This window comes from Crotalus tigris, unplaced genomic scaffold (genome assembly GCF_016545835.1).
Source record: "Crotalus tigris isolate CLP2741 ecotype Arizona unplaced genomic scaffold, ASM1654583v1 scf7180000018891.247784533:1973344, whole genome shotgun sequence".
NCBI lineage: Eukaryota > Metazoa > Chordata > Lepidosauria > Squamata > Viperidae > Crotalus > Crotalus tigris.
Genome location: NW_024097260.1, coordinates 865,722 through 892,550, shown reverse-complemented (window position 1 = coordinate 892,550; position 26,829 = coordinate 865,722). Strand labels below are relative to the sequence as shown.

The 26,829-nt window shown below is 43.3% G+C and overlaps 1 protein-coding gene across 1 annotated transcript in view; it reads right to left on the bottom strand.

Annotated features, from left to right (window-relative positions):
- Positions 1 to 9,669: 9,669 nt before the first annotated feature.
- The window catches only part of AACS (acetoacetyl-CoA synthetase), a 41,568-nt gene continuing 24,408 nt past the window's right edge, over positions 9,670 to 26,829 (bottom strand). Inside the window, exons 10-18 of the mRNA XM_039357306.1 lie at positions 25,898 to 26,022; positions 25,263 to 25,327; positions 23,848 to 23,970; positions 22,241 to 22,354; positions 20,338 to 20,463; positions 19,274 to 19,343; positions 16,862 to 16,920; positions 12,475 to 12,677; positions 9,670 to 10,819 (exon numbers count right to left, since the gene is read on the bottom strand). Of these exons, the coding sequence (XP_039213240.1) occupies positions 10,682 to 10,819; positions 12,475 to 12,677; positions 16,862 to 16,920; positions 19,274 to 19,343; positions 20,338 to 20,463; positions 22,241 to 22,354; positions 23,848 to 23,970; positions 25,263 to 25,327; positions 25,898 to 26,022 (1,023 nt within the window). The 3' untranslated portion in view covers positions 9,670 to 10,681. The remainder of the gene's footprint in view (positions 10,820 to 12,474; positions 12,678 to 16,861; positions 16,921 to 19,273; positions 19,344 to 20,337; positions 20,464 to 22,240; positions 22,355 to 23,847; positions 23,971 to 25,262; positions 25,328 to 25,897; positions 26,023 to 26,829) is intronic.

The following is a 26,829-nucleotide window of genomic DNA, read 5'->3' as shown; positions in this document are numbered from 1 at the left end:
TGAGTCCCCTGGACAGCAAGGAGATCAAACCGGTCAGTCCTGGAGGAGATCAACCCCGACTGCTCTTTAGAAGGCCAGATCCTGAAGTTGAAACTCAAGTTCTTTGGCCACCTAATGAGAAGGAAGGACTCCCTGGAGAAGAGCCTAATGCTGGGAAAGATGGAGGTCAAGAGAAGAAGGGGACGACGGAGAAGGAGGTGGCTGGATGGAGTCACTGAAGCAGGAGGCGTGAGCTTCAATGGACTCCAGAAGATGGTAGAGGACAGGAAGGCCTGGAGGAACGTTGTCCATGGGGTCGCGATGGGTCAGACACGACTTTGCAACTGACAACAACAACATGATGTGAACACAAGAGGGCAAGGTCTGACCTAACAGAATAAGTGGAGAGGGACCTTGGAGGTCTTCTAGTCCAACCCCCTACTCAAGCAGAAAACTCTATATCAGTGATGGCGAACCTATGGCACGCTTGCCAGAGGTGGCACTCAAAGCTCTCTCTGTGGGCACACCAGCCGCCACTGCCAGCTCACGCAGGTCCATTCGGCCACTGCTGGCGCCCAGAGCGGCAGCCCAACCCAACACAAAGGAGGTGAAGCAGCTGGCTAGCAAGCCCTTTCCTTCCTTCCTTCCTTCCTTCCTTCCTTCCTTCCTTCCTTCCTTCCTTCCTTCCTTCCTTCCTGCACAGTGGTTAGAATGCGGTATTGCAGGCTAATTCTGCCGACCGCCAGCAGTTCGATCCTGACCAGCTCAAGGTTGACCCAGCCTTCCATCCTTCTGAGGTCGGTAAAATGAGGACCCAGATTCTTGGGGGCAACAGGCTGATTCTATAAACCGCTTAGAGAGGGCTGTCAAGCACGGTGAAGCGGTATATAAGTCTACGTCCAATTGCTATTGCTTCCCTAGACCCACCACCACCACCCTTTCTATATTCCCATCTCCAGTCTCACCGAGAGCACGTCAACGAGCCATCTCCCTCTGAGGTTTATAAATTAAAGCTTAACCAGGCAGGTCCTGTGGAAATTTCAATTAGGCTTCTCAGCTCCCGCAAGCTTAGCCATTCCATGCGCAGAGTGCAGATCGATTCTCCTCCCCTTAAACCTAATCACAGGGAAGAGCCTGCAGAGATGAGAAACCCTCCATCGACAGAGATTTCAAGGCGGCATGTGGCAATCAATACCGGCCATTATCTGGCAGGCTGGAGAGAGGGGGGGGGTCTCCTTTGTCCTCTATGGGCCCCCTCCCTCTTCTCCCGCTATTAGGTCAGCCTCTCCTCGCAAGAATTGCGCCATTCAAAGCAGGGAGAGCCACTGAGGGTTGTGGGTTCAGCCTGGATGTGGGTGTCCCTAGAGGCCTCTGCGCACACCCCCTCCCCCAAGAACACAGCTGTGGACACGACAGCTTCGTCAGGCTAACACATCTATTTATTTCTCGCACTTTGTTGTTTTTACAAATAACTCAAGGCGGTGGTCCTCTCCAGCGCACTTCGCTCCTCCTGTTTGCCCCCACAATGACCACCGTGCAAGGCAAAGCAAAAGAGTTGTAGAGGGAGTCACACCCAATGACCTACTTTGCCACAGTTATTAATTATTGCAGACGTTACGTGAATCCAGCTCCCCCCCCCCCGCGTTGATTTTGCTTGTCGGAAACCAGCTGGGAAGGGCGCAAATGGCGATCGTGTGACCCCAGGACGCTGCAACTGTCCAAATCCATGCCAGGTGCCAAGCACCCAAATTTTGATCATGTGATGATGGGGATGCTGCCACGGCTGTTAAGCACGGGGGGGGGCAGTTCTCCCTTTTTTCCAGTGCTGTCTATTCCAGGGGTGAATAGAATAGAATAGAATAGAATAGAATAGAATAGAATAGAATAGAATAGAATAGAATAGAGAAAATATGGAATAGAATAGAATAGAATAGAATAGAATAGAATAGAATAGAATAGAATAGAATAGAATAGAATGAATGGAATGGAATGGAATGGAATGGAATGGAATGGAATGGAATGGAATGGAATACAATAGAATAGAATAGAATAGAATAGAATAGAATAGAATAGAATAGAATAGAATAGAATGGAGAAAATATGGAATAGAGAAAATATGGAATAGAATAGAATAGAATAGAATAGAATAGAATAGAATAGAATAGAATAGAATAGAATAGAATAGAATAGAGAAAATATGGAATAGAGAAAATATAGAATAGAATAGAATAGAATAGAATAGAATAGAATAGAATAGAATAGAATAGAATAGAATAGAATAGAATAGAATAGAATAGAATAGAATAGAATAGAAATATGGAATAGAATAGAATAGAATAGAATAGAATAGAATAGAATAGAATAGAATAGAATAGAATAGAGGAAATATGGAATAGAATAGAATAGAATAGAATAGAATAGAATAGAATAGAATAGAATAGAATAGAATAGAGAAAATATGGAATAGAATAGAATAGAATAGAATAGAACAGAACAGAACAGAACAGAACAGAACAGAACAGAATAGAATAGAATAGAATAGAATAACAGACCTGGAAGGGACTTTGGAGGTCTTCTAGTCCAACCTCCTGCTCAAGCAGGAGAACCTATACCATTTCAGACAAATGGTTGTCTAATCTCTTCTTAAAAACCTCCAGTGACGGAGCATTCACAACTTCTGGAGGTAAGTTGTTCCACTGATTAATTGTTCTGTCAGGAAATTTCTCCTTAGTTCTAGGTTGCTCCTCTCTTTGGTTATTTTCCATCCATTGCTTCTTGTCCTGCCTTCAAGTGCTTTTGAGAATAGCTTGACTGCCTCTTCTTTGTGGCAGCCCCTGAGAAATTGGAAGACTGCCATCATGTCCCCCCTCGTCCTTCTCTTCATTAAACTAGACATACCCAATTCCAGCAACTGTTCCTTATATACTTTAGCCTCCAGTCCCCTGATCATCTGTGTTGCTCTTCTCTGCACTCTTTCTAGAGTCTCAACATTTTTTTTTTACATTGTGGTGACCAAAACTGGATGCCATATTCCAAGTGTGGCCTTTCCAAGGCATTGTAAAGTGGTATTAATACTTCATGTGATCTTGATTCTATCCCTCTGTTAATGCAGCCCAGCACTGTGTTGGCTTTTTTGGCAGCTGCAGCACACTGCTGGCTCGTATTTAAGCGATTATCCACCAGGACTCCGAGATCCCTCTCACAGTTGCTAATATTGAGCCAGGTACTACCTATACTGCACCTGTGCATTTGATACTGTTCACTGTTGAATTTTGTTGAGTTTGCCCCAATCTGAAGAACCACGCCATAAATTTGTAAACATGGTTGATAGCTCAGCTCTGCCTTTTAAAGGCATCCATCTATCTTAAGATCCTGCTTGCTCTGTCCACGTGGCTTGCCAACACGTAAGTCAATGCCAGATAATCGTGAGGTCTCTCCTGCCCACAGAGTTAAGAGTCTGTAATCCACCCTTACTATCTTAACACCTTTGTTGCGCCTGGGATATGTCAGTGACATCATCCTGAGCATGCAAAGCAACGGACTAAGACTTGAAGATGTCTGACAAACAGGTCATTTGAGGCTTTCTGTGTTTGCACTAGATGGATTAGTCTCCTCTAAGCAGCTCTCTCTGGGTTTGGGGTAGCTTTATCTTCTACATGAATTCATGAAATGTCAGCTTTCAAAATACATCTTGCTAGGCACAAAAAAATGAGAGAGAGAGAGAGAGAGAGAGAGAGAGACGGCTACACACAGCTTTGCAAGTGGCTGGTAAAATCTGGCACGGTGCAAAGCAAAAAGCAAAACTCATATTTTAAAAAAAAAAATGTTTTCATGTTAAAACCAAAACAACTGCAATCCACCAGTGGCCCTGTTTAGGTAAGGAAATATCTCAAAAAGAATGAGATACAGTTTGTCTTGGAGTTTTCCAAAGTGATTTTTAGCACTGCGAACAAAAGGTTGAAGTGACCTTGAGATGATAAATATCGAGACATTTATGGCTATCTAGAATTCCCTGTTTTCAAGTGAGGATTCTTTGATGAAAGAAGGTTGGCAAGAGTAACTTAGAAGCTTACGATGCTTCTCCTTCAATCCAGCTATGGGATTTCGGGCCCAAATTTTTAGGGCTAGAAAGAACAGCTGTCCCCAGAACATCAGGCAAGATATTTTCAAGCTTGAAAAGGAAGGAACTGGATCTGGATTTAGTCCATCTCTACGCAAAAGCCAACAGTTGGCCTCCAGGTTTCATGTTTGGGTCCTTCACAAAACCCAACAACAGGAACATCAAATCATTGGAAAACAATATTCTTGAATTAAGATCATGTGACGTATTAATACCACTTTACAATGCCTTGGTAAGGCCCTACTTGGAATACTGTATCCAGTTTTGGTCACCACGATGTAAAAAAGATGTTGAGACTCTAGAAAGAGTACAGAGAAGAGAAACAAAGATAATCAGGGGACTGGAGGCTAAAACATATAAGGAATGGTTGCAAGAACTGGGCATGGCTAGTCTAGTGAAGAGAAAGACCAGGGGTGGCTTGATAGCAGTCTTCCAATATTTCAGGGGTTGCCACAAAAAAGAGGGGGTCAAACTATTTTCCAAAGCGCCTGAAGGCAGGACAAGAAGCAACGGATGGAAACTAACCAAAGAGAGAAGCAACCTAGAACTAAGGAGAAACTTCCTGACAATAAGAACAATTAACCAGTGGAACAACCTGCCTCCAGAAGCAGTGAAGGCTCCAACACTGGAAGTTTTTAAAAAGAGACTGGACAGCCATTTGTCTGAAATGGTATAGGATTTCCTGCCTGAGCAGGGGTTTGGACTAGATGACCTCCAAGGTCCCTTCCAACATTATATTATTATTGATCATCGCACAGTCAGCCAGATGTTCAAATTATTATATTATTATTATTATTATTATTATTATTATTATTATTATTATTATTATTATTATTATTATACAATCAACATACAGGAATTTGAGTTCTTTACCTTTAAATCATGGCCAACATTCATAGCTCCTAGGCGTGCGAGGACCTTTTTTGAACCACTATGTCAGAGATGATTATTGCACAAGCAACTTAGGACTTCCCAACATCCCTGCGTGGACCATCAACAAATGTTCTGAAGACTCACCTAGGGGCTAGCTGATGGAAATTGCTAGAGGCTGTTTTGCATAGCTGATGCTTTCCATTTGCTCTCTGGTCACGTTCAGCAAGATGTTGATTAGCTCCTGACTGGAATTTAAACAAGGGCTCCAAGTCCCCAACTATGCCAAAAATCAGTGCGCTCTTCAAATCTCAACGGCTGCCATGTTGTTCTCAACCATGTCTTCAGTGCAGGGGGGGGGGGAAGAGAAGACCTATAAATGTGCTAATTGCTCATTTACAGCCAGCCCTGCTGAGAAAGGGGAAGAGGGAGAGAGGGCAATGTTGTCCTTGCCACTGCTTGCCCTTGTTCTCTGTTTGCAGAGAGAGAGAGAGAAAAGAGAGAGGGGGGGGGTTGAACTTTGAACGTCAGAACTTTGCAAAGTCAAAATGAAGAACGAGCAGATAAAACAAGAGCGGAAGGTGCCTCTTGCAAAAATCAAGCGCTAGATCCATTCAGCTTTCTCCAGCAGCTAGAGAGCAATGAACCAATTACTTAACAATTAGTTGTGGGAACCACGAATCAGTGCGACGGCTTTCCTCCAGGAGTTGTGGGTGCTCCATCACTGGAGATTTTTAAGAAGGGATTGGACAACCATTTGTCTTAAATGGTCTAGGGCAGTGATGGCGAACCTTTTAGAGACCGAGTGCCCAAACTGCAACCCAAAACCCACTTATGCATTGTCGGGTGCCGGGTGGGTGTGGCCCATTGGCTGGGCGTGGCTGCGGTGGTAACGGCAGACTGGGTGGGACTAAAAAGTTCCATCAATCAATTCCAACTTTGCAAGATTTTTTTTCCTGCGAGAAGTTGAAATTGACTTGATTGAATCTTTTTTTTTTTTTTTTGCACACGGCAGTGGAGGCCTAAAGCGAAAAGGTTTTATAAAACCCAGCTGAAGGCCTAGGACTGGGGCGACGGTGCGCGTGCCCACAGAGAGGGCTCCGAGTGCCGCCTCTGGCACCCGTGCCATAGGTTCGCCACCACTGGTATAGGGCCTCTTTTTTGGGTAATGGGTTGGACTGGAGAATCTCCAGAGGTCCCTTAAAACTCTATTATTCTGTTTGGTTCTTTTGTTATTCTTCTACGGCCCCATCAAGCCCAAAGAAAGTCTGGAATGATATACAATCTCCTGCCATGGACAGAGGGCTGGACTAGAAGACCTCCGAGGTCTCTTTCAACTCTATTATTCTATGGTCTAGTCAACACAAGCCAACTGCCATCTCTCTAAACAAGTTAGCGCCAATCAACTACTTTAAATTTCCTTATTAATGCTGATCAGAGCACTTAATCTACCCCAACCAGTTTGCAAGCGTTAAGGCCGTGAGTCTCAGCCTCAGCAACTTTAAGCTATGAGGCTCTGATGTGAAGAAAAGTGGAAGGAAAGAGAATAGGAAGATCAGAGTGGACTCATTTACAGCGGTGAGGCTGTCAATGCTGTCACCATTGGACGATAGAATAACAGAGTTTGGAAGGGACTTTGGAGATCATCTAGTCCAACCCCCTGCTCAGACAGAATATCCTGCACCATTTCAGACAAATGGTTGTCCAATCTCTTCTTTAAAATTTCTGGAGGTACGTTATAAAGAGAGTCCCCCCCCCCCGTGGCTAGTTCCCACCGCACTGTCTTATGTCTTAAGGATATTTACCCATGCAGTAGGGCTGTATTACTTTTTTTCCTTCTCATCCTTTCTACAACCAATTGGTATCTTATATTACTTTGTTGTTTGTATGTACAATGAGAACTTCTGCGCAGGGGACAACTTCCTTGTGTGCCCAATCACACTTGGCCAATAAAGAGTATTCTATTCTATGTGGTGGCTAAAAAAATTGACAACAATTTGACGGCCCATAAAACTGTCGCCTTTGGCCAAATGCAATCCATTTTACAACTTTTCTTGCACAATTAAGTGAATCTGCCTTCCTCGTTGTCTTTGCTTGTTGGGTCACAAAAGTGGATCACATGATTATGGGGATGGTGCGACAGTGGTAAGTCCCTTTTTTCAGCGGTGTTATAACTTTGAACGGTCACCAAATGAACTGTTAAGTCAAGACTACCTATAAAAATCTACAATGTCACAAAATCCATCGTGTTCATAAAAGTATACAGACAAATAAGTTCCTTGCGTAAGTTCTCCGTACAGTTTCTCACCAACCACCCGTCTATTAGACTGAGGCATATTTCAATCTTCTTCTTCTTCTTCTGCCATATCCGTTATCAGACGTTGGTGATCATGTTGGCGATCCTGTTTTTAATCAGCAGCCGCACGAAAAAGGGCTGCTGACTTTTGTCCAAACCAGTCCCTTAGATTTTGAAGCCACGATGTTCTTCTTCTGCCTGGACTTCGTTTGCCTTCCATCTTTCCCTGGAGGATTAAATATTTCAATAGAGGTTCTCAGGTTCTATCAATTTGGTGTCAATACTGCTAACATCGGATGTTTGTGCATTGACAACAGATGGAGATGCAGTCATTTTCTTCTTTTTGCTTTTAGAGTTAGATGATGTGGGGAGGGGGAATGTGCATGCGAGTCTAGCTAGACATAACAACACTGAACCTAGCGTGAGAACCAAGGTTGTTGAAATAAGAGATGATAAAGAATTGGCGGGCTGGAGCACTGGAGAGGAAGCCCGCACTTCAAGCTAATTGGGGAATGTGATTTATGACTGTTAATTGGAAGAGGGAATTGTGCTTTGATAGGATGTGCTCAGGGGAGGGGAATTCAGTTTTTGGCTTCTATTATGAAGTGCCGATGCTTTGCTACTCAAATAAAGATTCTGTAAGGCAAACAATGCCTTGAAGTTCTTTCGAAGAGTTTCATCTGTCGGAAGAGTGACACCTGGATTGTATGCGGCGTTCACGTACCAACACAAAAACCAAAACAGGTGAGAATTTAGTGTTTTATTAAGTTTCAATCCAGTAAAACATTACAGAGCACCCTCAATATCTTGATTTTTTTTTCTTAAAAAAAAAAAGGAAAAACTCCAGAAAGAAAATTTACCCACATTAATTCCATATTTTTCCCCCCATTTTTCTCCCTTTCGTGTGTAATTAACTGGCATCTTTCCGTATGCTTGTAACCATTTATTAGGGGGAAGAAAACACTTATTTACAAACCAAGATAGTTATAAAGCATCCTGACCAGATTTTTAGTCCTTTTATGCCCTTAAAAATTTCATTTAAAAATAATAATAATAATAATAAAGTAAGGAATAAAAAGTGTATATATATGTTTTCTGAGGTTTTCGCGGGTGTTTGTATGTAGGTCTTTGGTTATTCAGGTTTTCTCCTGCGTCAAATTGGAAGTGTCTTGGCGACGTTTCGACGAAGTCTCATTCGTCATCTTCAGGCTGGTGTTTTCAGCTTCGTGCTTCTAGGAGCAATTTTAACTCCTAGAAGCACGAAGCCGAAAACACCAGCCTGAAGATGACGAATGAGACTTCGTTGAAACGTCGCCAAGACACTTCCAATTTGACGCGGGAGAAAACCCGAATAACCAAAGACCTACATGTATGTATTTATGTATGTATGTATGTATGTATGTATGTATGTATGTATGCATTAGCCACAAAGCCTCAAAGCTCATGAGGTTTCCTATCAGATTCAGGAAGAGCCCACCTCACAGAATTCTCCCTCCACCCAATATTTTTGTTTACACCCAGATTTAAACACCTTGCACAAGTGTTTTTTCACACTTGGGCGAGAAAGGATAGGGCGCTGCTGGATTCCAAACTCCTATCAGCAGGCATGGAGGACGGATTTACCATCTAACTGCACCATGGATAAGAGTTTTCATTCCTGATCTCAAAGGGAATTGTTCCGGTTTTCTCCCAGGCGTTTTAAGTGCAAATTGTTGTATGGTTCCGTAGGACTTCACAAGCATGCAACGTGTTGCTTTTGTCAGTGCCTTTGGAACTCCTGGCCACATGGAGAAAACTTGTTTAAAGTATCCTTGGCTGTTGGAAGTACCCTCAGTTAGAATCAAAGCTTCTGGGCTCAAAATCTCTGCCCGTCGAAAGATGTGACTCTAAAATCAAGGTGCTGATCACAGCCATGGAAGATCTACGATTGCACTGTAAATATCTAAGCCTTTGTGTGTCTCCATCTGTGGAACGTTAAGGTACCTGCACTTCAATTCCCAGAATTCCCCTCCACAAGCTTGGCTGGGGAAAACTGGGAAATGGATCCCAGACACCTTAATGTCACCATGGCTGAGAAACATTGGTATAGGCCCTGTTCTGCTAGGAGGAACGTGTAGCTCAACCTTGAATGGGCTTCCTCAAATTTTAAAAACTTACTTTTCACTTTTAATTCTACACTTGGGGGGGGGGGAGTGAAACCCTCTCTTTTTTTCTCCTCCTTTGACCTTCAGCAAAACCAAAAACCTGCACCAAGTGCCACTGTATCGGATTAAAAAAACATCCCACGGGCCCACAGTCCCATGGAACGGAGACGACCATCAACTAGGTGGTCCCATGAAAGGGACACCCAGTCCAGAATTACCCACCAAAAACCTCTTTGCATCTTTTTGCAAAAGACAAGTCCTTTTTTTTAATAACAGTGATCTGAAATTGCTGTTGGTTCCCACAAAGATTTGTTTTTTTAAAAAGTTAAATAAACTTAAAAAGTGCATCTCTCTCTCTCTCTCTTTTAAAGAAAAAAGTAAAACAAATATTTCCTTGCACTAGCCAACGTTTCTCAAGTGGAAACATTGGACGTGGAGGGTTAAGGATTCAGGGGGGACCTTATTTAAAAGCTTATTTTTTTCAAGATGGCGGCTAATTCCGTAGCTGCCTACCAATCGACCTCAACCGAAAAGATGTTTTTCAAGCTTCCTGCAACTGTCCTCAGTGAGACAAGCAAGGAATGTCTCTTCCAGAGGTTCCTTCTCACCTCCCCACTGAGAAACATCTGCCCAAAATATTCAGGCCACCGTTTCAAACTCCCCTTTCTCAACTAGCCAGGATCCATCCTGGTGTCGTCCCGAGACTCATCCTTGCTTTTCAAATGATAAACATTTAAACCAGGATCCCATTCTTTAAGCACAGTGGTTCTCAACCTTTCTAATGCCGCGACCCCATAATACAGTTTCCCATGTTGTGGTGACTCCCAACCACTTATACATCACTGGGTGCCAGGGGCGTGGCCAAAGAAAAGGGGGAAAAAATGGTGGACTGCGTTGTTTGGCGACCCCCGTGAAATGGTCGTTCGACCCCAAATGGGGTCCCGACCCACAGGTTGAGAACCACTGTTTTAGCACCTAGGTTGTGAAAGCTTCTGCCCAATGGGTTCAGATTCCCATTTTTCTGAGCGGGAAGAAAAGCAAACGCGACATTCCCAAACCCATCCAAATGATTCAGCCCTTCTTATTTCCTGAAGCGCTCAGCTAAATCGGATTTTCTTCTGTCCCCCTCTGGAAGGAGAATCGCTCAAGTCAATTTCCTGGATGGAGATCATCCATGTACGTCTTATATACACCCGGCTATAACCTGACACACACGCAAACACACGCAGAGAGACACTCACACACCAAGAGACGGGAAAGAGACGAGTTCCTTCAAAACCCCTGCAGCTCAGGAATGTTAGAGTAGAGATTGAGTGTCTCTGGGTTAGAGAAGATATCGCGCTTCGCCACCTCCTTGCCGGCTATGATCTGTTTGACGGCCACTTCCACCTTCTTTCCGCTGATGGTGTACTGGGAGAGGAGGAGAAGTTGGAGAAAGCAGAAGAAAGGAGATAATGAAATGACGGTTTCCAAGGTTGGCCTCAAAGGCCGTCGGTCAACGTACCCTGCGGCTGGACCGACTTAACGATCTAAACCAGGGTTTTTCCAAGCTTGGCTACTTTGAAGATATTCGGACTGCAAATCCTAGACTTCTGCAGCCGCCATTCCTGCTGGGGAATTCTGAGTTGAAGGTCACACAAAGCAGCCAAGGTTTAAGAATTTGAAAGCCCGAGGTTACTTCCCTCCCTCGCTCCCTTCTTCTCTCTTCCTTCCTTTCTCTTGCCATCCCTCGCTCCTTCTTTTCTGTCTCTCCTTCTCTCCTCCCTCCTTCTCACCTTCTTTTCCTTCCTTTTCTCTCTTCTCCCTTATTTCTCTCCTTCTCTCCTTCCTGGTTGATTATAAAAATTGATTATTATTCCAAGGTTTTTTTTCTTTCTTTCTCTTTCTTTTTTTCTTTTTCTTTCTTTCCTTCTTTCTTTCTTTCTTTCCTTCCGCTTCTCCTTCCTTCCTCTTCCCTCCCCTTTCTTTCTCTCTTCTCTCCTTTCTTTTTCTTTCTTCCTTCCTTCCTTCTATTCTTCCTTCCTTTCTTCCTTCATCTCTCTCCCTTCCTATTTCCTTCCTTTCCTTCTTTCTTCTTTTCCTTCATTCTCTCACTCACCTTCCCTTCTTTCCTTCCTTCCTTTTCACTCTCATTTATTTCTCCTTCTCTCCTCCGTCCATTCTCTCACCTCCCTCCCTTCTTCCTTCCTTCCTTCCTTCCATCAACATATTTCTCCTGCAGCGATCCACTTAAGCTTGAAGAAAAAAATAATGAGCACCCAGGAGAAATGGGGGAAAAAAATTGACTCCAACTGTACACAGTTTCAACTACAAAACTGGGTTTTTGTTGTGGTGTTCAAGACTATTTTGTGCATTTTATTCCTCTTTCGATTCGGCGAATAGAACTCACTTAACAGGCAGCTGCGTTCGGATGTATCCAAAGGCAAAAATTAAACAGCCCAAAGTCCCTCTATTTGGCACCGCTAAGAACCATCCAAACGCTTCCCTGACAAAGGTTTATAAAACCGCTACTGTTTTTTTATTATCAGGGATTTGCTATTCTTTCCTTACAGGAGGAACAAAATGAGCCTTATTGAACATGAATGATACATGGGTATGTTGCTAAGCGACACGGGTAAACTATTTATAGCTTTCCAATCTGAATTTACAAAAAACAAATTAAAAGATGGCTGAGCATGTGTGGGCACCAGAAAAATAACTGGTTGATTATAATAATTGATTATTATTCCAAAGTGGTCTGTCTTTTTCTTTCTTTCTTTCTTTCTTTCTTTCTTTCTTTCTTTCTTTCTTTCTTTCTTTCTTTCCTTTTCTTTGTCTCTCTCTTTCTTTCTTTCTTTCTCTTTTTTCTCTTTTCTTTCTTTCTTTGTCTGTCTGTCTTTCTCTCTTCCCTCCTTCCTTTTGCTTCTCTCCTTCCTTCCTCCTCCCTCCCTCCCTTCTTTCTTTCTTTCCTTCCTTCCTTCTCTTTCTTTTTCTTCCTTCTTTCCTTTCTCTCTTCCTTCCTTCCTTTTTTCCATTCATTCATTCGTCATTCATTTAGAGGAGGGAAGGAGAAATTAAGAACGTACCGGAATCCCTTCCGTTTCCAGAATAATACTGGGCACATGCCGAGCCGAAAGGGCCACCCGAATCGCTTCCCTGATTCGCTTCACCAGATCGGGACTGAACTCGTGGTTGGTGGCCATCTTCAAGAAGAGGACTACTCTTTCCTCACCGTCTTTGTTGTACTGTGGGACACAGAGGCTGTCGGAAACCTCCTCGAATGCTTCCACTGAAGGAGAAACAGGTGATGGGTGAAGCATCTGAATCCCGGGAACCCCAGCAGATAATTCTGAAAACCTTCGACCCCAAGAATGGATGGTCTAGCCTGGTGTTCCTCAACCTAGTGTTCTGAAGACCTCATCGTGTTGGAGAAGCCCATCCGTGGTGCACTGACGTTGAGAAAGTCCACCTGGGGGTGTGCAATGAATGGTCTTCTCCAACGAGGTGTTCTCCAGAATTTAGGGAATTGCGTGCCCAGTGAACACTGAAGTTGAGGCAGTCCATCCATCTTGGAGTGTCTAATGGATTATCTTCTCCAATCTGCTGTTTTCCAAAATTTTAGAAATTGGACACGCTCAGCAACCCAACATTTGGCCCTAATAGGGCAAGAATCTTTTTTTTTTAATTGAAAATTTTTAAAATTTTACAAAATAAGAAAAAACAAGGGCAAGAATCTTAAAACAATGATTGGAAAGGCACCTTAATGCTAAGCCAACTCTTCTCTCTTCACAAAGCTATATAAGACAGGATTCTTAAAGAGAATTTTTGTTTTTTCAAGAGGCAACTGGACTTTTTTTTTGTTTTTCTTTGCAGACATTTCGCTTCTCATCCAAGAAGCTTCTTCAACTCTGACTGGATGGCGGGGAATGGAAGGATTTATATCCAGGTAGAGCCTCTTGAAAAAAACACCTTTGGAACAAACCATGACCTGGATTGACCAAGAACCTCCGCAGACATTTAGCGATTCTTAAGAGGATTTTCACAAGATATCCTTGACTTGAAACCACTCATTAGCAACAATTTGAATTAATAACAGCCTCTGGGGAAAAAAAATCAGTTACAACCTAAATTCTAATTTACGACTCTGACGTGATCGCAATTTGGGAGCTGGGCAACCAGCTTGCTTTTACGACCAGTGGCAACATCCTATTCTCACATAATCACGAGTTGCAATGTTTTTTTTTTGTCAATTTCCAGCAAAAACACAGACCATTGGTTGGGCTGAATTCACACCTAGGATCGCATGACTTGACTTACGACAGCGGTAAAACGGTTGTAACATCGAATCTGGTCATATAGCTGACGCTATTCATGATTGCAACGACTTACAGTAGAAATTCCACTTGCGATTGTGGTCGTAAGTCAAGGACTATTGTAAAAAATAGAATGGATAGGGGGGGAAAAAGAAGCATTATCTTCCTTGGAAAAAGACTGAAATATTTGGAGAAGGGTCACAGGACTGAGCCATAACAACAACAACAATAATGTTGGAAGGTACCTTGGAGGTATATCTTCCTGCAATAACTCCAGCAATGCTACAAAAAACTGCACTACTCAGAACATCTTATATTTTAAGGAGGTACCTGGTTGATACCTAGGATGCTGGAAGCAACCCGTGTCAACCATCAGCGCCAGTCAATTTGAATGTTCAGTTGACTGAGGTTCATGTCTATTGAATAATAATAATAATAATAATAATAATAATAATAATAATAATAATAATAAAAAGAAAAAACAGGGGAGACGAGATAGCAGTGTTCAAGTATCTGAGGGGCTGCCACAAGGCAGAGGGAATCAGGTTGTTCACCAGAGCACCAAAGGACAAGAAACAATGGTTGGAAACTAATCAAGGAGAATAGCAACCTAGAATTAAGGAGAAACTTCCTGACAGTGAGGACAATCAACCAGTGGAACAGCTGGCCTCCAGAAATTGTGCACGCTCCATCATTGGAGATTTTTAAGAAGAGGCTAGACAATCATCTGTCTGAAATGGTATAGGTCCTCCTGCTTGAGCAGAGGGCTGGTCTAGAAGACCTCCAAGGTCCCTTCCTGCTCTATTCTAGTCTAGTCTAGTCTATTCTATTCTATTCTAGTCTAGTCTAGTCTAGTCTATCCCATCACATCCCATATTCTATTCCGTTCCGTTCCGTCCCGTCCCGTCCCGTCCCATCCCATATTCTATTCTATTCTATTCTATTCTATTCTATTCTATTCTATTCTATTCTATTCTATTCTACTCTACTCTATTCTACTCTACTCTATTATTATTAATAATAACAACAACAACAATAGCAACAACAACAGCTTCCATCTTGCAACGATATCTGTAACACCCTCAACATCCACATCTGCCTATCCCAGGTCCTTGGGAAGGACTCGATAGGTAGACAAAAATGCCAAATCCAGTCTGAACATCTGGCTGACTGGGCGATGATCAATGGTAATAATACTAATAGTAATAAAAATATCATATCTCTTGTGATCCAAATGAAGATATCCACGGAAACTGGATTTTCAAGGAAAGCACAACCAATGTGGTACAGCTTAACCTGCTTCTCTCTTCCAGCCCTCTTATAGGAGGGTCTTTGAGGAGGAGGGAAAGAAAGAAGACAAAAAGCTGCTTCAGGGAAATAAAAAGACGAGAAAAAAAATGCAGAAGAGTGGGGTGGGGGGGAGGCCTTTGAAATTGCTCCCACAGAGAGGAGAATTCAAACCAAACAGTACTCTGATTCACTTGGCCACGATCCGTCCCGGCCTGCTGACAATCTCTTTGTGCCCGCCCAAGAGTTATGGCTGCAGTGCGCAGCGAAAGGACGATGCACAGAGGACAGTGGTCCTGTGTGGCTGGCTCTTCCTTGGGGGACAGCTCAGCACCACTTGGGGGAAAGCTCAGACTAGCTGTTCAGAGGGCTTTGTGGAAAAAAACGCAGGATGGAGCCGTTGCAATGGCACCACTCGGGACAAGGAGAGCTGCAGATCTCTAGCGCGGTGAAAGCCGTGGCAGCATCCATACGGTCTGTTTTAAGTCCGTGCCCACAGCGCCCTCAGGATGAGGCCCAGCCAAGAGCTTCATCTCAGCCCAAATCCCAGACACAGGTAGACCTCAACTTACGACTTGCTAAGCCAGATAGACAGAAGAGAGAATTCTTCATTGGCCAAGTCTGATCGGACCTATGCAAGGAATTTGTCTGCGGTGCGTAAGTTCTCGTGATCAAGTGATCATCATGATCCTAAAGCCTTGCCCCCATTTTGCGACCTTCCTTGCCGAAGTTGTTAAGCGAATCGCCGCTTGTTGTTAAGTTAGCAAAATGCGGTTGTTAAGTGAATCTGGCTCACCCAGGGACTTGGCTTGCCAGAAGGTCGCAGAAGGGGATCACTTGAACCCAGGACACTCCCACCGTCATAAATACACGCCCGTGGCCAAGCTTCCCAGTTTTGATCCCGTGACCGTGGGGATGCTACAACGGTCGTTAAGTGTGAAAAACAGGGATAAGTCATGTTTTTCAGTGCGGCTGTAACTCTGAACGGTCAGTAAGCAAATGCACGTCAAGGGCTATTTGTAACCATGTCCTGATTCTGTGTGATATAACTGGGGACAAACAGAAAGCAAGATTTGGTGATTGGTTTCTAGAAAGTAACATTTCTGTATTCACTGAGAGTCACTGAGACTCAGTTGGACAGCCCTATAAATTTTCTTAAATAAATCAATCAAAATAGAGCTGGAAGGGACCTTGGAGGTCTTCTAGTCCAGCCCCCCGCTCAAGCAGGAGAACCTACGCCATCTCAGACAAGTGACTGTCTAGCTTCTTTTTAAAAACCTCCAGTAATGGAGCGCCCACGATTTCTGAAGGCAAAACTGTTCCACTGGTTAATTGTCCTCACTGTCAGGAAGTTTCTCCTTAATTCCAGTTTGCTTCTCTCTTTGATTAGTTTCCATCCATTGCCCTTCCTTCCTTCCTTCTTTTCTTAGTCCCCCCCTAAATCCAGTTTGCTTCTCTCCTTGATTAGTTTCCATCCGTTGCCCTTCCTTCCTTCCTTTCCTTCCTTCCTTCCTTCCGTTCCTCCTCAATTCCAGTTTGCTTCGCTCCTTGATTAGTTTCCATCCGTTGCCCTTCCTTCCTTCCTTCCTTTCCTTCCTTCCTTCCTTCCTCCCTCCCTCCTTAATTCCAGTTTGCTTCTCTCCTTGATTAGTTTCCATCCGTTGCATCTTGTCCTGCCTTCTGATGCTTATTTGTGGCAGCCCCTCAAATACTGGAATACTGCTCTCATGTCACCCTCAGTCCTTCTATATTTTATTTATTTAGAAAATTTATACTGCCACCTACTCACACACGATATACAAATAAACACATAAACAACCCTTGTCTCCTGACCACAGAGGGCTGGCAGATACAGAAATCAAACTCCACTTACCAATGTTATAGATCTCCGAACTGCCAAACCTCACTCCGCTCGGATTCAGCGTGCCGTCGCTGGAAAAAAGGGGCGAGCAGAAAAGAATCATTAAAGGATCCTCAAGGTTTCACACACTGGCAACACGGATGCCGCCCCTCTTGCTTCGCAAGAAGCCCCTCGGGTTAAATGTGCCCCCACCACAAGCCCCCAATCCTTAGGAAAAGATTTAATCGCTTTCTCCAAAATAGTTACAGGGAGTCCTCAACTTTTAAATCAGGTCATCCATTATTCTCACAAAAAAAAATATTGCAAACCACAGTCACCACCGGATGTTGAGACTCTAAAAAGAGTACAGAGAAGAGCAACAAAGATGATCAGGGGACTGGATGCTAAAACATACAGTATAAGGAATGGCTGCTGGAATTGGGGATGTCTAGTTTAATGAAGAGAAGGACGAGGGGGGATATAATAGCAGTCTTCCAATATCTCAGGGGCTGCCCCAAAGAAGAGGGAGTCAAGCTATTCTCCAAAGCACCTGAAGGCAGGACAAGAAGCAATGGATGGAAACTCATCAAGGAGAGAAGCAACCTAGAACTAAGGAGAAACTTTCTGACAGTGAGAACAATTAACCAGTGGAACAACCTGCCTCCTGAAGCGGTGAATGCTCCAACACTGGAAGTTTTTAAGAAGAGACTGGACAGCCATTTGTCCGAAATGGTATAGGGCAGGGGTAGGCAACCTTGGCTCTTTTATGACTGGTGGACTTCAACTCCCAGAATTCCTGAGCCAGCCATGCTGAGGGGAAAGGGAGAGGTTTCAGTCACAAAAATTATTAGTTTAAGCATGAGATTGCAGACCCAAAGAGGAAGAGAGGAAGCATTAAATATTGAAATAAAAAGAAATTATGATCACTACTTAAAAAAAATTGAAAACTAGCAGAAAGGAAGGATATTATATTTTATTATAAATTTGTTGATATAGAGGGTGAGACTTAAACAGATAAGGTGTGTATTTTGAGCATTAGATCTTGTGAGGAATGGAGATAGAGGAATTGGAGGTATATTAAAAAAACTTGGGAATGATAAATATTAAATGTTAAATTTAAAGGTTAGTGGAAATTAAAACTGGAAAAATTTATTAGGTCACTGATTGTCTAAAAGATTGTATGCTAAAACAACTAGAATATATATAAACTAAAAACTATCGATATATGTAAGGAAGTTATTTTTTATGTGATTGATAGAATAAAACATGTTTTAAATCTACAAACAGACAGTATATATGAAGGGAAAAAAAGAGGAAATGTTTATGGTAGCAATTTGAAATCTGTACTAATGATATTTGTATGTAATTGAATTACTACTACCCAACCGCCACGTTGCTTTTCAAATATGTACCTGTAATATTAGAAAATCAATAAAATTTGTAAAAAGAAAAAAAGAAAGAAAGAAAGAAAGGAAGGAAGGAAGGAAGGAAGGAAGGAAGGAAGGAAGGAAGGAAGGAAGGAAGGAAGGAAGGAAGAAAGAAAGAAAGGAAGAAGGAAGGAAAAGGATCTATATCAATCTCCTCCGGCCACACTATCCTGAATTGCAACTTAAGACTTTTTTTTTTTCTTCAATCCCAAATTGCCAGGAATTGAACCTGGAACTTTCTGCGGGCAAAGAAGGAATCCTGTCTCCGCTCTACGACTGGTCCTTGGTCTTTCACCCTTTCTTCAACCCACCGTCAGCCAGACTGGGATCCAGATAGAAGTTTATCTATCCAGACTGTCTTAGTGGACAATCAATTAAACATGAGCCAATACTGTACGGCGGCAGCCCAAAAAGCCAATGCAATCCTAATTTGCATTAACAGAGGGATTCAATCAATACCACTCTATAAAGCCTCAGTAAGACCACCAATTTTGGTCTCCCCACTGTAAAAAAGATGTCGAGACTCTAGAAAAAGTGCAGAGAAGAGCAACAAAGACGATTAAGGGACTGGAGGCTGAAACATACGAAGAACGTTTACAGGAACTGGGCATGGTTAGTCCAGTGAACAGAAGGACCAGGTGGAAACATGCTAGCAGTGTTCCAGTATTTGAGGGGCTGCCCCAGAGATGAGGGGGTCAACCTATTTTCCAAAGCACCTGAAGGCCAGACAAGGAATAACAAATGGAAACTGATCAAGGAGAGATTCAACCTGGAAAGAAGGAGAAATTTCCAGACAGTGAGAACTATCAGCCGATGGAACAGGAGTTGCCTTCAGAAGTTGTGGGAGCTTCTTCAATGGAGGCTTTCAAGAAGAGATTGGACTGCCTTCTGTCAGAAATGGTGTAGGGTCTCCTGCTTCGGCGGAGGGCTGGACTAGATGACCTACAAGGTCCCTTCCAACTCTGGCTATCCTATTCTGTTCTGTTTTCCAATGGGTCACCTCTGGTGACAAACTCACCTGCGGCCCAGCATGATGATCCCACCTGTCTGAGGATTAATTTTGCAGTAGTCTCCGTGGGCCCAAACACCTGTCCAGGAAAAAGAAACAAAACCACAAGGTGGTCAACCAAATCGCCACAAAAAAACATTTTTTTTTAAAGCACCACCGGGTCACGGTCTTGCAGCCTTTGGAAGAAGTGCACACTCGGGTTGTGTGTGTGTCGGAAGAGACAAAAGAGGAGAGTTGTGTGGACCAGTTCGCCAGAAAAACCCACGAGACTTCCCCAGCTTTGCCTTTTGAGATGTTTGCAACCGGCAACACCATCACCACCTCTGGAGCTTCCAGCCTCTCTTTTTTTTTGCATTGCAAAATAAAACTGGCTGGAAAACAGCCGAAGCCAGAAAAGTGTAAGAGAGAAAGGAATGACACACACACACAAAAAAACCCCTCTCCCCTTTTGCTGGCAGAGCGAAACAAAATCAGAAAGTCAAACAAGAGACAAGGATCCAGATGCCGGTCCTATCAGATTGGCAATTCTCTTGACAAATATTGGTCCTCGCAGCAATACTTGGTGCGCTCAAATATTAAATATTATATTTAAGGGTAAGCTTTTGAATAACTTATGTTTAAGGATGGTAATTTCTGTTTTTATGTACTGGAGTTAAAGTGTTTAAAATTTTGTTTTTTGGGATGTATGTATAATTGTTTGATGTTCATTTAAGTTCTATTTTTTTGTTGTTTTTAACACTGGATTCAGCTCTGGGAAGTAGGGGAGGGAGGGTGGGGGGTTGGGAGGGGGGAGTATTCTATTGTAAAATTTTATAGACTTTTAATAAAAAAAAAAACCCTCTCCCCTTTTGCTGGCAGAGGGAAACAAAATCAGAAAGTCAAACAAGAGACAAGGATCCAGATGCCGGTCCTATCAGATTGGCAATTCTCTTGGCAAATATTGGTCCTCGCAGCAATACTTGGTGTGCTCAAATATTAGTTCACTGTAACACTAGGAAGGCCAAAAGGCAAATACTCATACACATACACGCACGCAGTCTCAGCTTGAAGAGCACGGCTCTCTTGCTACATACCTGGAAACCTGGAAAAATACGCCTTTCGGTATTTGCTTCGATTTTCATCGTTCCAGAAATGTGTGGGTTGACAAGGGATAGGTTTGGTGCAAACCAGCTCACCGTTTTCTCCCCAAACGGGCTCCCCTGGTTGAAGAATCAAATAAAAGGGTTATTTCCTCCCCCTCCTTAGTTTAAGTATTGCTTCACTGATTTTGTACTGCTCAGGTGACCCTAAGGCAGTGGTTCTCAACCTTTTTAATGCCGTGACCCCCTAGTCGAGGACTACTCAACCAGTCGTAAGTCGTGGACTACTCAACTGGTGCAGCACCGTTTGCAGACTGGGACTTTTGGCGGGCTCAGCAGGGCAGAGACAGCCTGGACAATTCCTACTGGCTTTTGAAAGCCAATAGAATTAGACTGTATTCAAGAGAGTCTATTCTATTGGCTTTCAAAAGCCAATAGAAAAAAAGGGAGTAGCACAGCTAAGGAAAAGGGGGGAAAAAATGGCGGACTGCGTTGTTTGGCGACCCCCGTGAAATGGTTGTTCGACCCCAAATGGGGTCCCGACCCATAGGTTGAGAACCACTGCTCTAAATGGCCTCAACAATTCTCTATAAGGCAAACGACCAGCTGTCTGCAAGGAATATAAATCTTTCTATTCCCCACCATCTCATCCAAGCTTCTTGGATGAGAAGTGAAACGTCTTCCAAGAAAAAACGAGAAACTCCAGTTGCCTACTGAAAAAGCACCTTTGGCACAACCATTCCCCTCTAGAACTGATGACGTCACCTAGCTGGTCACGAAACGTCTGCAAGAAAACAGTCAAGAAGTGCTGATGGCCCTCAAACAGGTCCAGCTCCTGTGGACAAAACCACCAAATACAGATCGGGCGAGACCTGGCTTAAAAACAGCAACTGTGAGAGGGACCTTGGAGTCCTATTGGACGACCACTTGACTATGAGCCAGCAGCGTGCAGCAGCAGCCAAAAAAGCTAATACAATCCTGGGTTGTATAAACAGAGGCATAGAATCAAGATCACGCAAAGTATTAGTACCGCTTTATAAAACCCTAATGAGACCACACCTGGAATGCTGCAGCCAATTTTGGTCACCCTATCACAAAAAAGATGTTGAGACTTTGGAAAAAATTCAGAGAAGAGCAACTAAGACGATCAAAGGCCTGGAGATTAAAACACATGAAGAATGGCTGCAGGACTTGGGTTTAGCTAGTCTAGAGAAAAGAAGAACCAGAGGTGACATGATAGCAGTATTCCAGTATTTGAGGGGCTGCCAAAAAGAAGAGGGGGTCAACTTATTGTCCAAAGCACCAGAGGGCAGGACAAGAAACAATGGTGGGAAACTGATCAAAGAGAGCAGCAACCTGGAACTAAGGAGAAACTTCCTGACAGTGAGGACAATTTACCAGTGGAACAGCTTTGCCTTCAGAAATTGTGGGCGCCCCATCCCTGGAGATTTTTAAGAAGAGACGAGATTCACCTGTCTGAGACGGTATAGGTTCTCCTGCTTGAGCAGGGGGCTGGACTAGAAGACCTCCAAGGTCCCTTCCAGCTCTATTCTATTCTATTCTATTCTATTCTATTCTATTCTATATTCTATATTCTATTCTATATTCTATTCTATTCTATTCTATTCTATTCTATTCTATTCTATATTCTATTCTATTCTATATTCTATTCTGTTCTATATTCTATTCTATTCTATATTCTATTCTATTCTATTCTATTCTATTCTATATTATATTCTATATTCTATTCTATTCTCACCAAAATAGACAGAGCAATTCCCCATTTGAGTAATGATCCTTAGTTGTTCCTAACAATTTGTTCCACTTTCACTGTTCTGACTTGGAGCAAACCACCATGGAGATGTCCAGGAAGGTGAGGTGGCTGTAACAGACCTACCTTGCTCATTCCACGCTTCTACTGCCATTGCCAGATTCCGCGCCTGGATCTCGCCTTTGTAAACCGGAATGGTCACGTTATGACCCATGAAACACGAAATTATATCGGTGCCTCCTACAATCAGAGAGACGGAGAAAATGTTGCCAGGACAGCTCCCCAAAAGGGTCAAAATTCCTACGTTCAAGAAGCAAATTGTGGAGGAAGCATCTAGAAAAGTCTGTGTAAATGATCCCAGGTGGCCCACAAGTCATAGCTAGCTTCTACACCTTGTGTCTAAGGACATGTCCAGCGGAGAACGTTGAGCTGATTAGAAAGCTCAACACTTAGACCTGCTTGGAAACCCGAAACTGGCGGACAACGTTGCCTGGATGTTTATAGATCTCGGACTGTATTTTGGCTTCCCTTCTGAGACTGCTCAGGCAAGCGTGTATTCACACAGACTCCTTAGATTTTATGATGTATGTATCATTCCTTGTTATCTCTGTGGCCTTGAATAAATTCCTCTCCTAATCAGACTGTATGTGAAACTACTTGCAGCCAGAGGCGGCTGAAGGTGTGTGTGACTTCCTTTGTTTGGAGGCTTGCCAGAAACGTGGGGGCATTTGGGGAAAATTTGGAGCAATTAAAGGGTGGTTTGAATTGCCAGCTGACTGCATTGCCTCGGTGCTGTGCCCTGGGTCATCACAGGTATGCTGGGAACATGATTGACTGCTGCCTTGGAAATGTTCCTTGCAAACACACCCCTAAAAAGTTAGTTTAAATTTGAAGGGTATATTAAGGAACTAGTGTTCTTTACCTAGTGTTCTGTGACTTCTGCTTGGAAACCTGGACTATTGGACCAGCTGACCACGTTGATTGAATGTTTTAAGACCTCCGACTGTATTTCAGATTCTCTCTTTTGGAAACTGCTCAGGCAAGCTTGGATTCCAAGGGACTCGTTAAGTTTATTGTTTTCTTCCTTGTTATCTCTATGGCCTTGAGTACTTTCTTATGCTAATCAGCCTGTAGTTCAACCTACTTTCAACCAGAGTCGGCTGAAAGAATGTGTTTGTGTGATCTTTTGTTGGAGGCTTGCCAGCAAATGTGGGAGCGTTTGGGGAAAATTGGCAGCAATAAAAGAACTGTTTGAATTGCCAGCTGACTGCCTCGCCTCTGTGCTGTGCCCTGGGTCATCACAGGAAGTTGCAGGTGTTTGGCTAGTCAAAACAAACTTTCTCTCGGGCTTTCTCTGGCAACAACCAAGGTCATCCTCTGCTCCCGGGTCTGTAGGCTGGGCCTGCCAAGAAAAGCCCGCCAACAAGCTGTGTGGACAAACGTAGCTGTTTGCGTAGACTTGGGGGTGGGATTTTCTACCTTTGCATTGGGGAATCGTTATGTGTCTCTTCCATCTTGGTTTTGAAGTGCCGATGCGTGGTAAGAACAAACACATTCTTTGAGGCATTAGCAAGCCTCGGAGTTCTGCTTCATTTGTCTTTGTCTGTCAGAACCATGACACTGAGCTAATCTAGGTAAATTCAAAGCAGGCTAAATGGCCTGGAAAGAAGGACCTTGTCCTTCTCGGTTGTGTTATTTGCACAAGTCTATCGCATGCAGCTTTTGGGGGGTACCTGAAATGGAGCCCAGGAGGACACTGCTCTTGATGTGCTGGTAGACGTACTCGTAACTTTGACTTTTGAGGGGAGACCCGGTTGACAAGATGGTGTGCAGGGTCTGAAGGTTGTGGGTTTTACCTTGAGAAGAAGACATCACAGATGTAAATCCTGGCCCACCCTCCCTCCATTTCAACAGTGTTGCGAGGCTTCAAGAGCAGCACATTTTAAGAAGAGACTGGACAGTCACTTGTCTGAGATGGTATTGGTTCTCCTGCTTGAGAAGGGGGCTGGACTAGAAGACCTCCAAGGTCCCATCCAGCTCTTGTTCTATTCTGTTCTGCTCCATTCTGTTCCACTCTATTCTATTGTACAATTATTCTATTCTATTCTATTTTATTCTACAATTATTTTATTCTATTCTGTTCTATTCTATTCTACAATTATTCTATTCTATTCTATAATTATTCTATTCCATTCTGTTCCGTTCCATTCCATTCTATTCTACAATTGTTCTATTCTGTTCTATTGTATTTCTATTTCTATTCTATTCTATTTCTATTCTATTCTACAATTATTCTATTCTATTCTATTCTATTCTACAATTATTCTATTCTATTTCTATTCTATTCTATAATTATTCTATTCTATTCTACAATTATTCTATTCTATTCTACAATTATTTTGTTCTAGTCTGTTCTATTCTATTCTACAATTATTCTATTCCATTCTGTTCTGTTCCATTCCATTCTATTCTACAATTGTTCTATTCTGTTCTATTGTATTCTATTTCTATTCTATTTCTATTCTATTATACAATTATTCTATTCTATTCTATTCTATTCTATTCTATTCTTTGTTGTGATGGGGCTGATCTGGGACTTCCAAGCAAAAGTCAAACACATTTGATGGACTCCAGATTTAACCAGGTGAAGTAGAATCAACAGCCATGGGGAAATTCTAAACACAGGTCAATAGACTGGAGGAACACGAGATGTTTCTTGCCCAAAACATTTCAAAAGAAGCTCAGGTGGTGCCCACTTTACTCCAAATGTTCCATCACCCCTTCAGCAGTTCCACGAGTGTTTCAATCACTATCTTACAAGATGGTGGGAACAGCACCACAACATTCCACCATCTCAAGTCAAGTCAACCCACCTCAAACTTCAAACCACGTCAAAGCCAGTACTCATGTTTGAGTATATGTCTCAGAATCAGCTAAGATCCTGGCTTGTGATAAGGTAGCAACTCTTTGGAAATATTATGGGATGGAATGAGAGAAACAAGAAAAGAGTGAACCAGTTCAGTCACTTTGGCCATAACCTGGTGGCTACCTGGGTGCTTATGGGCCATGTGTGAACCAAGCCAAACCATGGTTGAACAAACCACAGTTTTGTGTGCTGCAAAACCTCAATATAATACTTAATACTTACGTGGCTTCAGATTCTTCTCTTCCAGCACTGCCAACCACTTGGCACCAGTCCCAAGGATGGTAATTCTGTGGCCAGAGAAGAACAATCCTTGTTTATGGTTTATAATCTCAGGCATGCGTTTTTCGAGCAATCTCGGGAAATTAATTTCTTCTGCAAGTGAAGGATTTGCAGAGGGAAACGTTTACACAAAAACACGGCCCTGGTTTTTACCCCAGCAAGGGATCCCACCACTTCAGATGGTCCTCCCAAGCTCCCAGTTAACTTTTTCCCAACATCTACAAGCTACATGGAGAATTCCTCTTGACAAAAAGTACTGTAGCTTCTTGTACGGGGGGGCGGGCCGTGGATCTAAAGCAGGGCACTTGACCATCATGTAGAAAAAACCTGGTCAATTTGCAGCAAATCAAGGAAGGTTCACCTCCCTCAAAAAGCAAGTCTGATTCTGCTTCTCCAAGGTACTTCTCAAAACCTCAAATTCAGTTGAGCATGGGACCTTCTCCTAATTATCTGGGAGCTCTTCCTTGTCTTCTTCTCAACAACCTCATTTATCAATACCTTGAGAGGCCCAAACCTCTGAAAAGACACCAGGGTCCATCTGAAGATGCTTAGCCGGTCTGGGCTGATGGTTTACATACCCTACTCGATCCACCAAGTCCCACAAGACGTTGGGAGAAGGAACCAGTGGGGAGCCATCGTACAGGACCACCGAGGCCCCCACGGCGAGGGCAGACACCAGCCAATTCCACATCATCCAACCGGTCTAGGATGAAAAGAGAACAATTGATTTTCTCCAGCTTATGTAGATCAGCTTGTCAGAAGGTCACAAAAGAGGATCGCATGATCCTGGGACACGGCAACCGTCATAAACATGGCCAATGACCCTGGGACACGGCAACCGTCATAATCATATGGCCTTGGGACACGGCAATCATCATAAATATGGTCACATGACCCGGGGACACGGTAACCGTCATAATCATATGGCCTTGGGACACGGCAACCATCATAAATATGGTCACATGACCCGGGGACACGGTAGCCGTCATAATCATATGGCCTTGGGACATGGCAACCATCATAAATATGGTCACATGACCCGGGGACATGGTAACCATCATAATCATATGGCCTTGGGACATGGCAACCATCATAAATATGGTCACATGACCCAGGAATAAGGCAACCATCGTAAGTATGATCACATGACCCTGGGACACAGCAACCGTCATAAGTATGATCACATGACCCTGGGACACAGCAACCGTCATAAGTATGATCACATGACCCTGGGACACAGTAACCATCATAAATATGGTCACATGACCCTGGGACACGGCAACCGTCATAAATATGAGTCAGCTGCCAAGCATTCGATTGTAGATTATGCAGAAAAAGCTGTTGCTTTTTCGTCTGTTTTTAGACCTGCAAAGACACATTTTTGCACATTTCCTAGACACCCCGTGTGCTGTTAGCCAAGCGCAACCTACGACTCGTGTGCTAAGCATGATGTAATTTCCCAAGTCCCATGCAAAGCAGGGCCCCCTCCCACTCCCAGGCACAAGAACCG